We start from the raw sequence: 13,415 nt of genomic DNA on the forward strand, positions 1-13,415 counted from the left end.
AATGCAAGCAGTACCAGATGCTGTAAATGAAGCTGTTGGAGATTCTGATCATCTCCTTCCCGCCTTATCTGTTGGAGATCCTTCTGTAGAAGTTGATGCAAGTGATATTCAACAAAAGCTCCTTGATTAGATGACTGAAGTAGAGATTCCTTCAATTCCAAACAACACCGCAGCTCCTTTGAGTATTGATCAATGTGTGAACCTGGGTAAAAATTCTAAACTTTTTTCTTCCTTCTGCAAATATTTTAGTTTTACTTTTCAAGCAGAGTTTGGAGTTCATTCTCATGGATGAACTCTGGATACAGTATAGAAGTTGGACTTCATTCTAGAAATGAACTCTGACTTTTCAAGCAGAGGTTGGAGTTCATTCTCATGGATGAACTCTGGCTACAAATATAGAAGTTGGAGTTAATTATTCTAAATGAAGGTGTATACCATATTTGATGTTTGATGAATAATACCATGTTTGCTGGACTTCATTTCTAAAATGAAGTCTATAAAAATTGTACTGAAAATTGTTGTTTGAGTTCATTCTTCTGAATGAAGGTGTATACCTTATTTTATGAGTTCCTTCTTTAGAATGAAGGTGTATACCAAGTTACCTCTTTGATGTTTGCTGGACTTCATTTCTAGAATGAAGTCTAGAAAAATTGTAAAGAGATCATTCCTACAGTGAACCATGTTTCTCCTTTGATGTTTGTTGGACTTCATTTTATAGAATGAAGTTAGTAGATCTATATGATGATGTTGTAGAATGAAGTTAGATCGATTTATGAGTTCATTCTTTAGAATGAAGGTGTATATTTGTTTGATTTATGCTTATTGAATTATTTGTAACAGCAAGTACACAGATGATATATTAGATAGAGAAGAGCATGTGAGTCTGTAGTTTGTTGATGACAAGAATGAGAAGAATGAGGATTTGAATGATGAAAAAGATGACACCGTCATCAAATCTACACTAAAGGCGATCAATAATGACTGTAGTCCTCCTAGTTTATCGATTGGGATGACACGGTACCATCCCACCCCTGTGTCACAAGAAGCAACTGGAGTGGTTACTAGGTCAAAGAAAGCAAAGACAACTGTCGCAGATGTGGAAACAGCTTCGCAAATAGTTGCAGAACTGAATGAAATAGGCCAATGAAACCAATAGGCAAATAGTTCATCGATGGAGCAGACTCAGAAGACACCTGTGAAAGTAGTACCGGAAGAAACTAGTAGAATGGCTATTAGATCAAACAAACCAATGAAACCAATAGGGGATGAATTCATATCAGGATCAGATTACAGTTTAAAGAAAACAAGATTCAGACTTATGTTGAACAAAGAAAAGAATGTAGTGGCAAAGGTACCACCTCAAGTTTATAGAGATAAAGAAGTGAAGAAGAAGAATGTACCACAGGCACAACAAGAGATAAAGAAGAACCCCGTTGGTAAGAGGAAAAGACGATCTGAGCCTGCAAATGTTCAGGGAGCAACACCACAGGGGTAACAAGAACATCAGATTCAAGAAGCAGCAGCACAGGCTCCTCGAAGAGTAAGACAAGAAATCAAGCCAAATCTACCAGAACTGAGAGGATATCCTTTGTACCACAGATTTGATAATGCTGCGCTGGTGGTATTTGGTGATTTCTTCGGCAAAGCTATGACTATGTATGTTTCTCTTACTAACTCTTTATATGTTTCTCTTCAATAATTCTTTTTTGGTATAAACTTTTGACAGTTCATTTTTTCTTTGTATATTTGTAGTCAAGCAGCTTGGAAAGTAGAGAATCACAAGCAAATTCCAATTTCAGTTCAAGGGATTGAAATCGTTTCTCTGTTGTTCAATGATTACTTGGATACCACCTTGCTGGACTACTATATATACAGAAAGTATAAAGTTGCAAACAACGATAGAATGCTCAATGATAGCGAGGACAGTGAGACTCGAAGAAAGTATATCAACTTCGAGATTATGAATTCAACAACATTCGTAAGTGTGTTTCTTCCTATCCATTGATAAAAAGTTAACTGTTTGCTTGTAGTTTGTATGATTTAGAGAAAAATGCATGCCTATGAAGGTTATTTGATTTTTATCTATTTGAACTGTATAATCCAGCATGTGTAGAATGAGAACTGCTTATCTAATTCATTTCTCTTTTTGTTTTTCAGACATTTTTTGCGTGGCACAATGAACTTAAGAGAACATAAGAAGTTGATCATTTTATAAAAGGCATGCCTGAAAAAACCGAAAAGCTGCTAATTCCTATGAATACTGACCCACACTGTGGTAATGCAAAATCAAAAGGGTCTCTAGGTGAACACTGACATCTGCTGGTTTTTGACGTCGGCAACTACACATGGGAGCATTACAACTCCATCAAAAAGGGAGAGCTTGGTAAGCAATGCAAAGCTGACGCAAACAAAATGGCTATGTACTGCATGAAACACATCAACTTGTGTATACAAGCTCATGGTAGGGTGAGATGCAGCAACGTCAACTTTGAAAATCTTCCAGGAGTGCCAGATCAAGGAGTATATCCAGATTGCCTGCTATTGGATCAAGAGAAGTTCAAGCCAACCACAAACAAGTCGCAGAGTGTGTTGAAGAAAGCTGACATGATAGATAAGATACAAGCAAGAAGAGTTAGGATGGCCTACAAACTTCTTACAGCATCAGGAGATGAAGAGAGCTGGGGTGAATTTTCCAACTCAGAATACCTTAACAATTGCTTACTTGGAACAGATTAAACAGACAAAACTCTTTTTAACTATAGTATATTGCACAGTAAATTAATTCTTGTTGCAACAGAAAACTCTTGTGTCTAATATCACTTGAATTACCTTCTAATGTAATTGATACTCTAGTATGTTTTATATTTTCATCTATCATACTTTGGATAGTATATAACATCAATGTTCTATCTTATGCCTTGTCTTTCTGTCTTATTTTCTTATGAATTTATTTTGTAGCATGAATGTTCCTTCTTTGATGTTTTGGTGGACTTCATTCCTGAAAATGAACTCTATGGAATTCAAGTCAGTTCTAGGAAAACTAGTGTTCATTCCTGAAAATGAAGTTCATTTCAGTAAATGAACTGATAGAGGGGCGGTTCATTCCAGATAATGAGAAATTATGCATTGTCTTACTATCTAATGGATACCTATTAACTCTAGTACTTCAGCATTTTGTCTTCTGTCTTATGTATACCAGTTCATTTACCAAAATGAACTCTATTGGTTATAGGAAAACTTGTGTTCATTCCTGAAAATGAAGTTCATTTCAGTAAATGAACTGATACATATCCCTGATAATGAAAAATACATATCCCATAGAGTTGATTTGGTAGGAAAAATACCATAACCTGCTACAAAATATCAGTACATACATATCCAAAAAAATAATATCTAAAAAACATTTCTAAGAAAAAAAGGATTATAGAATGAAGTTCATTCCAGAAAATGAAGTGCATATCAAAAAGTTAAAAAAAAAACTACAACCAGTGCATAATCAAACAGGTAAGAGAAGTTCATAAAAACATAAAAACATAAACTAGAAAAAAAGGTTCATGCATACTACTCCAGCATTAATACACGACAGGTAGCTTTGTTGTGGTTCCCAATCTTCTTGCAATTTGAGCACTTCATAGGCCTCCTCTCCTTCTCATAAGCACCACGAATGCGCTTCTTTGGTGGTCTTCCTGGAGGTGGCCTTGGAATACCAGGTAGGACTCTCTCTTCAGGTTCATACGCTTCTGGCCTGTCGTAATTGGGAATGGGTCGAATTGCAGGAGCATACGTATGGCGAAAATGATTCGAACCAAAGTAAGGCTGAACAAACCTCAACATCTCAATACCACTCATAGTAATAGCAGCAGTGGCGTGAGCACAGGGAAACCAAACACTTTCCATCTCTGGCAAGTGCACGTCATATGCATCAGATCAACAACATGAGAGCTAGGAGAGTGAACCTCATATATACCATTACCTGACTCCGTAACACTCCATGGACGCCCTATATCGACATGTGACTTGAGTAGAGCTTTATAGATGGGAGTCAAACTATCACTATAATTTCTACCGAGCTCACGCCTTTCTGCACTCATCCTCATAATCTTTATCCTAATCTCATCAACAAGAGCAGTGGAGGCAGATCCCTTTCAGGAAGAATCCAGTTATTGAAAGACTCTGCAATAGTTGACGAGTGTGTCCCATACCTACATCCTACGAAGAACATTTGCCCAATGCTTGGGATCGATATTTCTGATGTACTTGGCAACCCAACCACATCCTATGATACACATCTCATTTAAAGCAGACTCATATTTAGCAACACTATAGCAGTATGCAGCTTTATGGAACAAATCTTGAACTTGTTTATACTTCTCATGTGATTTCTTGATGGGGAGGTTATTCTTCAAATGATGGAAACAGTAACTATGATAAGAGTTGGGAAAATACTTGGGAATACTTTGCTTCAGCCCTTCATGACGATCAGTGATAAAGGTGATAGGACGAGAGTCGACACAATGCTGCAAGTTCTCCATAAACCACTCCCACCCTTCAATGTCTTCTCCAGGAACTAAAGCATACGCAAAAGGAAAAAATCCTACAGAATGAAAGAACACAAAAAAGAACTAAAAGTGTCAGTTCATTAAAAAATATCTATAACAAAAATGAAAGTTTCATTCTTAAAATGAAGTCCATTCTGTAGCATGAACTGTATAATCAAAAAATCTATAACTTTTCTACACTTCATTCCAAAAATGAAGTCCATTCTGTAACATGAACTGTAGAATAATCAATATCTATAACTTTTCTACACTTCATTCCAACAATGAAGTCCATTCTATAACATGAACTAAGACCTTCTTCTTCAAAAAATAACAAAGTAAAACATAAACAAAAGCAGCAGGAGTTCATTCCCCGCTTATGAACAGCTAAAAAACTTAACAGAGAAGCTTCATTCATTCACATTGCTATTAAAAATCAAAAAATAAAGGTTTCATTCTATATAATGAATTCCATTCTGTAGCATGAACTGTATAATCAAAAATCTATAACTCTATAACTTTTCTACACTTCATTCCAAAAATGAAGTCCATTCTATAACATGAACTGTAGAATCAAAGCAGCAGGAGTTCATTCCCACTTATGAACAGCTAAAAACTTAACAAAAAATAAGAGTTCATTCTTAAAATGAAGACCTTCTTAACAAAATAACAAAAGTAAAACTGATAGAAATTACTTTCTTCTTGAACATAAAATGAGTTCATCCTAAAAAATGAAAAGCCTTAACAGAGAAACTTCATTCATTCACATTGCTCTTAAAAATCAAACAACAAACTAATATGAGTTATTCAGAAAAGAAAGAAAATTTACCTTGGTTTCCATTCACACCAGTGGCAGCCATCAATGTTCCCTTGAATCTCCCATTGAGAAATGTTGCATCACAGTAAAGCATAGGGCGAATGAACCGGTATCCTTCCATACAGGCAGCAAAACATATGAAAAGCCTCTGAAAACGTTTAGTCTCTTTATCATACTCAAACTTAATATAACTGCCAGGATTGGTAGCCTTTATTGCTTCAACATACCAAATAAGATCTGTATAAATTTTTACATCATCGCCATATATCTCTGCCTTAGATGCTTTCTTCCCTTTATAAGAATGATGGTATTTTATGTCAATACCATAACAAATCTTCACCCGAGCAACCATATCATTAGGCTTTATCAACGAATTTGACTGTATTTGATCCTTGAATAGATTTTTAATCAATTTCTTCTTCACAGGTGGGTCCTTAAGCTTATAAGCACCACCACATTTATGCTCCCCATTGAATTCCTTGATAGCAAAGACACTTTCAGCGGTACCGATTGGAATACAGTGCAGATACCAAGGACATTCTGTATTCCTACCACACTTGCCTGTGAACCTGAATCTGTCATTCTTAACCTTTGCAACTGTATAGCCAGACTTGTTGCAGTATTTGCTGACAGCTAAGCGAACCTCATCAACACCACCATGAAAAACTTGACCAACACCTTTAAAAATATCCTCCCAACCTTCGGATAAAAGAGGTTTCAATTGCTCATGACCTTCCGTCAGGTATTTAATCTTTGAAGTCTGAGTGAACCCAGTGCATGATTCATCGTCACTGAGCGACTGCGTGGAAATACCAGACGAAGAGCTATAATCAACACCATGAAAAGCCTCCTCAACAAACAAATCAAAACTTGACAATTCCTTTGAACAAGTAACATCAATTAGACCTTGAAGAGAATAATCACAATTAATGGGATCTTTATCACAACGACTAATAAATATTATGCTCTGAGGAGCCATGTTTCTCCAATAATCACAAACAGATATTTTAAAGTTACGAATCATAGTATCTAAAGAAACTTTCAACGGAATGCCATCCTCTTTGTAGTACACAACAACATAACAACTGGATAAGGACATACTGAACCTGAAAAATGAACACACACACATAAAATAGTTCATTATTGGAATGAAGATGAAACAAAATAGCTTCATTCAATAACACTCTAACAAAATAAAGATTTTATTCCACGAATGAAGCCTTAAACAAAATAATCTCATTCATTAAAATCCTAACAGATAAACAGAGCAGCAACAGTACTTCTTCCATGACAAAAAAGAAAATTTCATTCCCGGAATGAAGCCTTAATAGCATGACTTTATTCGTTAACATCCTAACAGATAAACAAAAGCACCAACAATACTTCTTCCATGACAAAAGAAGAGTTCATTCTCGAAATAAAGCCTCAACAAAATAAAGATTCTTAACAGAACAACACTAATAGATTCTTCCTTAAACAAAATAAAGAGTTCATTCCAAGAAATGAAGCCTTAACAGAATAAATATTCTTAACAGAACATCACTAATAGATTCTTCCTTAAACAAAATAAAGAGTTCATTCCAAGAAATGAAGCCTTAACAGAATGACTTCATTTCGTTAACATCCTAAAAAAGATAAAGAACAGAGCACCAACAGTATTTATTCCATGGTAAAATAAGAGTTCATTCTTGGAATGAAGCTGTAAGCTATTAATAGCTTCTTCCTTAACAAAATAAAGAGTTCATTCTAACAAATGAAGCCTTAACAGAACGACTTCATTCACTCTAATAAAAGAAAAACTTAGCTGATCTATAATTCAAGGAAAGGATTAGCGTGGAAACTCACCAGCAACAAGAAGAATTCAAAATCAAACTCCAAAAAAACACCGATCTACGAATCTGTAATTCCAAAAAATCAACTCCAACCGAATCAATCTTCACTTCAAAAAAGTCTCGAATCAAATCTTCAAAAAAGCCTCGAATCAAATCTTCGAATCAAATCTTCTGTAATCAAAATCTTGAATCAAATTCACTCCAAATCAAAACACCGTAATCAAATTCACTCTGTAATCAAATCAATCTTCATAACCAAGTCAATCTGCTGTAAATTGAATCGATCTTGGTATCAATAACAAAATCAAGGAAGATTTCGTAAACTCTAGAAAAAAAATCCGCAGCAAAAGATGAAAAACGAAATCGGAGTAGGAGAGAGATAATTTGATTTATTGTTGTTGTTTCTTGTTTATGTATATTGGTAAAAGGACCAAACAATAAAATTTAGGACCAAAAGATAATTTTTGCACGTGCAGGGGTATTTTGGTAACAGAAAAAGAATATTCCGTGTGGATGGACAAAACCCTAGAACCAAACTATAATTTTCAGGACCAAACTATAATTTATATTGTCAAAATGGACCAAATAGACAATTGACTAGATCAATTGGACTAGACTCTCTCTAATATATTATTCCTAGGACTATATGGTATTTCCTTGTTGTTACTGCTGCATATATAACCCAAAACTAGCTTGGCATGGTATTTCCTTGTTGTTACTCCTGCATATATAACCCAAAACTAGCTTGGCATTGGTAATGGCGGCAGTTATATACAGTGGCATTTACTATGTTAATTTCAATGTACTGTACGAGTTGGTTAAAGTAATTAAGCATGGTAAAGAGACAAACGATTATGAGGTTTCAACAACTTTTCAAAAGTTGTAGTATATTTTGATAATGATTATGAGGGTTACTTTCATCATCTCAGCTAGGTGTTTATTCTCCTTTTTAGTTTGTCAGCCCTATTACGTTTTCTGTCGACTTTTGGTTGGAGATGTATTCGCATTCCACCTGAGCTTAATTATAACCAATGTGTAGGTTTGGTTTTGTTGCAGATTGTTGCGGCTGTGCACAAATAAAACTAAGTGAAAAAACACTAGAGTTTGCCGATCGACGTGCACACACGTGCTCTCAACTTGTACATGTAATGTTCATATTCTTAGCACCACATCCACACCGGCGTAGTTAAGCTTATTTTTACTCAGTTGGATGGAGGCAGTCCTTATAATTGATGGAGAAACCTGTTTATTACAGGTGCCACTAAAAGATTCTTTCCAGCGTTCTTGATTCGTTGTGATAGCTGAGTTAAAGCGCCCACGAATAATTGCATTGTTAGAACTGGATTTTCTTAATTTCTTTAGTTGGATTTTATAGATGATTGTTAGGGGGAAAACCATTTTTACTAGAGGGAAGGATGATTTTGGGGTGGATTTAAAAAAAAAACTTTACCCTTATCAATAGTCATTTTTAAGGCTCCATCATGCCTAAGAGCAACCACAGTGGACGATCAAACCTATAATTATGGTCCAGAGACGAGACACAGCGGGACGGAGTAAAGACTAAAAGCCGGACCAAAACCAAATTCCAGACTATATTTGGTCTGGGACCAAAACCAAAACTATATATAGTCGAGCGAACGTATAATGTTCGTTTGTCACTGGGCGGGTATATAATGTGATCCTGGTGATGGGGCGGGCATATAATGTGATCCTCAGTGAGGCGTACATATAAAATTCGCCTGATGGATGATGGGGCGTGCATATAATGTGATCTTGTGATGGGGCGGGCATATAATGTTATCCTGGTGCATACTTTTCTCAAACGACCAAATTTACTCTTCCACCGTAGTGTAACACCACGGACTAAACTTAAATTTGATCGTTTTATTTTGTCTTTGGCCTATGGTTTTGATCGCACCATTGCAGTTTCTCTAAGAGATCGTGCATCACTACTCCTGATGAGCGGGTTGCTTTTAATCATATATGTAAGTTTTTCCTTGCAAAGAGCGGGTATATCCGTTTGTGGTAGTAGACGAAAGAAAAATAAGAAAAACGCTCAATTCCGTCTCCATTTCATTTATGCTTCTTATGTTCTCACATCTGCAAGAGCATAATATAACAAGGAGACTAAACTTAGAAATCGGAATAATACAAAGAGCAAATAAACCAGGGATGAAATTCCAGTCATAAGCAAAGAAATACCCAATACATAAATCCACAGTTGGTCTACAACTACAAGTATACAACCATCAACTGGTGAATTTAGTTCATCACAAGAAACTAACCTGATGCGTGTAATATACTTTAGATAGTGATGTTTATCATTTCAGTGTGTTCGTCCTTATGCAAGAGATGTTTATGGATGACAAATGACAATGGCTGATCCGTAGTGATCTAATAATAGTAGAAAATGGAATCTCATCAAACAATGTCAGCGCATAAAATAACGGATCGGGGTGAACACATATTTAGGCAGGATAAGAGTGGTATGGAAAATCAAAATCCCAAATGATTATTGATGGGGAAATTTATGCATTTTTTAAATCCGCCCCTAAATCGGCTTTTCCTCTAGTAAAAATAGCTTTTCCATTATCAATTATCTGAAGGCTGGTGAACCTTCTCTGAAAAAAATCCGAAGGAATTTATATTGTGATGAAACATAACATTCATAATCAACACAATCATAAATAATTTCCATTGGGTCCAAGAGCATAGCTCAGTGGTATCCCATCAACTCCAATAAGGAGGAAGTCAGGGGTTCAATCCCCATCATAGAGATTTGTATTTAATTTAGTTGTATAAAGAGGTTTGGCGAGGTTGGGTTTAGCAGTGGGACTAGTCCAACTGAATGGATTTGGGTAGGGGTCTGGGTCCGACTTTAGCCTATCAAAAAAAATAAAAAAAATAAAAAATAATTTCCATTGAATATCCATAACTCTTTTATTACATTACAAAACTTTACCGAATTCCAGAGGAAATGATTTTATTCTTGGCTAGCTAATTCCTAGCTCTCCTTCATGAATCTAATTCGCAATGCTCTGAAGCAAATGAGAGTGACTGATCCATCACATTATATAGAATCCGTTTATTAATTTGTTGCATTGCTCCTAATAATAAAGATGGTGTATTACTATCCCGTGAGAAAATGGCTAAACAAACCGTGTCAATGGATAGCATCACAAAATTAGCTTTATAATCTGAAATAACATAGTCGGCCTGTTGAAAATGGTATGTTATGGAAGGATAATTATTAATATCAAATTTTCCCCGTAGCCTGAAACAAACATCAAAATATTCCTGGGAACCGATATATTCGACTCCGAGTTTGCTAAAATGTTCCTTCACCAAATTTGCAACTCTATCAAAATGATATTTATACATCATGGATATTGGAGTACCAGAATCTATGGCAGTACCGCCAACTCCTTTACTGTTGACCTCAAAAGTACCTCTAGGGAATCTTATTTTGTTATTACCTACACTAATATCTTCTAGTTTTAAGTAATAGAGTTGGGTCGGAAACTGAGTCACTACCATGGGAGTTGTATATACTTTTGAAAATGCGCCTCCAATTTTTGCATCTTCACCAAACCTTAAATATGTATCTGATCCCCCAATGTTAGAGTTATACGGCTCGAAGCAGTAGGAATATTTACCTTGCCCTTCATCACCTAATTGATTCACAAAAGACCACGATCCTGATCCTAAACCAAGTATTCCTGCAATAAGATCGGGTTTGCCACGCAGATGATTATCACCGATATCGAAATTCTCTTGGTTAAAACCACACCCCATGTATAATTCCATACTTTCAGAGCCACCAATATCAGACCTTACGGTTAATGTTTCTTTAGCAAGAACACCAGCAGTAACCGATCCAGCCTGATAAGATCTTTCGTAGATGCATTCGCCATTAGCATTGCACCTATCTCCCTTGCACAAAGGATGTGTATTGCAAGGCATAGGATGGTATGTAGTTGACAAATGCCAAGGATAAAGAGGCATATCTTGATTGAAAGCTTTAGTGGCACCTTCGCACTGAAGCCACGTCAGTTCACTGCCAGAATCAATCATCAAATAGTAATTCTTGAATGGTGGTCGTTCACCAGGAAACGTACCTAAACCAAGCGTTGCAACGTAAAAGGTTCTTGGTTCATAAACTACAGGTAAACGTGCAACATCAAGATTAATGGAGCGAGTTGCATTGTTTTGGTGTAATATTTGTGACTCGATGTAACGCGCTTGAGCTTTGGATTGTTCGACGAATCTTTGAAGCCTTTCATCTTGTGTTAAGTGGTCACCCGGATAAAAAGGTGATTCTCTCGAGTCTCTATGGATCATCTTTATACTAAACCCTTTAACCGTGGCTGAGTTTAATAGCAATGAAACATAAGTAATTGCTAGAAAAAAAACGAAAGAAATTCTCTCCATTTTTGAGCTAAAACGAATTTTGATGAACATAACTATGTGCGATTTTTTTATATATTTTGAAATTTAAGGAAAATCTTTTCTTATTAACATGTATTAAAGCCTCTAAGACACAAAATATCAGGGAGATCTTTGGATATCCAGATATATTAAGAAAGCATATCAATCTTCATCTTCGAATATAAAGACTTACTATTGAGAAAGTATCTTTCTTTGTGTAGTTTTGCTTTCCGTTCATAGCAATGTAAATCAACTATATAACGAGGAGTGTTTACTGTGTAAAGGTAATGTTTTCATTAATTAAGGTAAAAATCTTATTTATTTATTTTTTCATAATTTTACCATATCTAGATGAAGATTAGTATAGCAAAGTGTTTACTGTGTAAAGGTAATGTTTTCATTAATTAAGGTAAAAATCTTATTTATTTATTTTTTCGTAATTTTACCATATCTAGATGAAGATTAGTATAGCAAAGTGTTTACTGTGTAAATGTAATGTTTTCATTAATTAAAGTAAAATATCTTATTTATTTATTTTTTCATAATTTTATTATATCTGGATGAAGATTAATATACTAGCGAAGTGTTTACTGTGTAAGGTAATTTTTTCATTAATTAAGGTAAAAAATCTTATTTATTTATTTTTTCATAATTTTACCATATCTAGATGAAGATTAGTATAGCAACACAGTCCATAAACTATTTATCAACCTTACTTGTCCTTCGTGGGAGGTGTCTTAAACTTTGCTTAGGCATTTGGAGGTACTTTAAACTTGGCCGGAGGGTTCTATGCTTCGTAAGTAAAATGTTGCATAAGCCCACTCTCTGTGCATGAAAATGATGCAGTCCTCCGACACGCACCACACCTCATAACCAATAATTAACATTTCAAATTATATTATTATCACTACGATTTGGGACGTGTGCATGTGGAGAACTACCACTGTGATTTTACTGCGTCGTCGCTATATAAATAGCAGTAGCTCTACACCCATATTTCATTCAAGCTTTGAGAGTACTTGTTAAGTGTAATTGGAGTTATATAGAAATTTAGATTTCAGAAGTTATGTATCAAACTCATCTGGCGTGGCCTACATGCGCACGCACTATAGAGATTTAGATTTTCTTCATTTACCCAAGCAACTGGTTACGCTGCATCAAGAGATCAGTTGGAGAAACTGGTCATGTTTGCCAAGAAAAATGGATCAAATTATCATATACGACTCTGCTTATGCTGCATACATTTCAGATGACATCCCTAGGTCTATTACCAAAAATGAGAAATTGTGCACGCAAAAATGTAAGCTTTGGTATCTTGTGTCTACATGGCAAAGAATAGTCGATCAATATCCTTCTGAGATAAGCTGCGATTTCCATTGAGGCGGCTATTGAAAGCTTGAATTTTCTAGGTTCATTGGTGTTCTTCTTTGAAGAGCTTGAATTTTCAAACGCGGGTGTCCTGTAATAAATGATTTCAACCGCACTTGCTTTAACGAAAAATGGGTCATTTGTCCAAAAAAATTTAAATCATGGTTCAAATGGACGAGTAAAAATTATTATGGGTGAAATGGACAAAAAAAATAGCAAGGATGAAACTGGATTCATCACGGCTTAAACTTAAAAAATAGCAAGGATGAAACTGGATGCATCCTGATATAAATTAAAAATAAGAAAAAATATTTGAAAATGGGTAGGATGAAACTGGTTACATCCTGGCTATTTTTATATTTTTGTCCATTTGAACAGTATCTTTTTAATTTTTGTCCATTTAAACAGAATCAAAATGTACAAGTCTTTTTC

The 13,415-nt window shown here is 35.3% G+C and overlaps 2 protein-coding genes across 2 annotated transcripts; both read right to left on the reverse strand.

Annotated features, from left to right (window-relative positions):
• Positions 1-3,561: 3,561 nt before the first annotated feature.
• LOC113290502 lies at positions 3,562-6,334 on the reverse strand. Its single transcript, XM_026540099.1, has 4 exons — positions 5,368-6,334; positions 4,227-4,594; positions 3,974-4,142; positions 3,562-3,899 (listed from the first exon to the last, which is right to left on the reverse strand). Exons 1-4 carry the CDS (start codon positions 6,332-6,334, stop codon positions 3,562-3,564), a joined length of 1,842 nt encoding a protein of 613 aa, XP_026395884.1.
• A 3,868-nt stretch (positions 6,335-10,202) lies between these two features.
• Positions 10,203-11,528, reverse strand: LOC113290503 (probable aspartic protease At2g35615). The gene has a single exon (XM_026540100.1). It carries the CDS (start codon positions 11,526-11,528, stop codon positions 10,203-10,205), a length of 1,326 nt encoding a protein of 441 aa, XP_026395885.1.
• Positions 11,529-13,415: the final 1,887 nt, after the last annotated feature.

The sequence above is a fragment of the Papaver somniferum genome, chromosome 6, assembly GCF_003573695.1.
Source record: "Papaver somniferum cultivar HN1 chromosome 6, ASM357369v1, whole genome shotgun sequence".
NCBI lineage: Eukaryota > Viridiplantae > Streptophyta > Magnoliopsida > Ranunculales > Papaveraceae > Papaver > Papaver somniferum.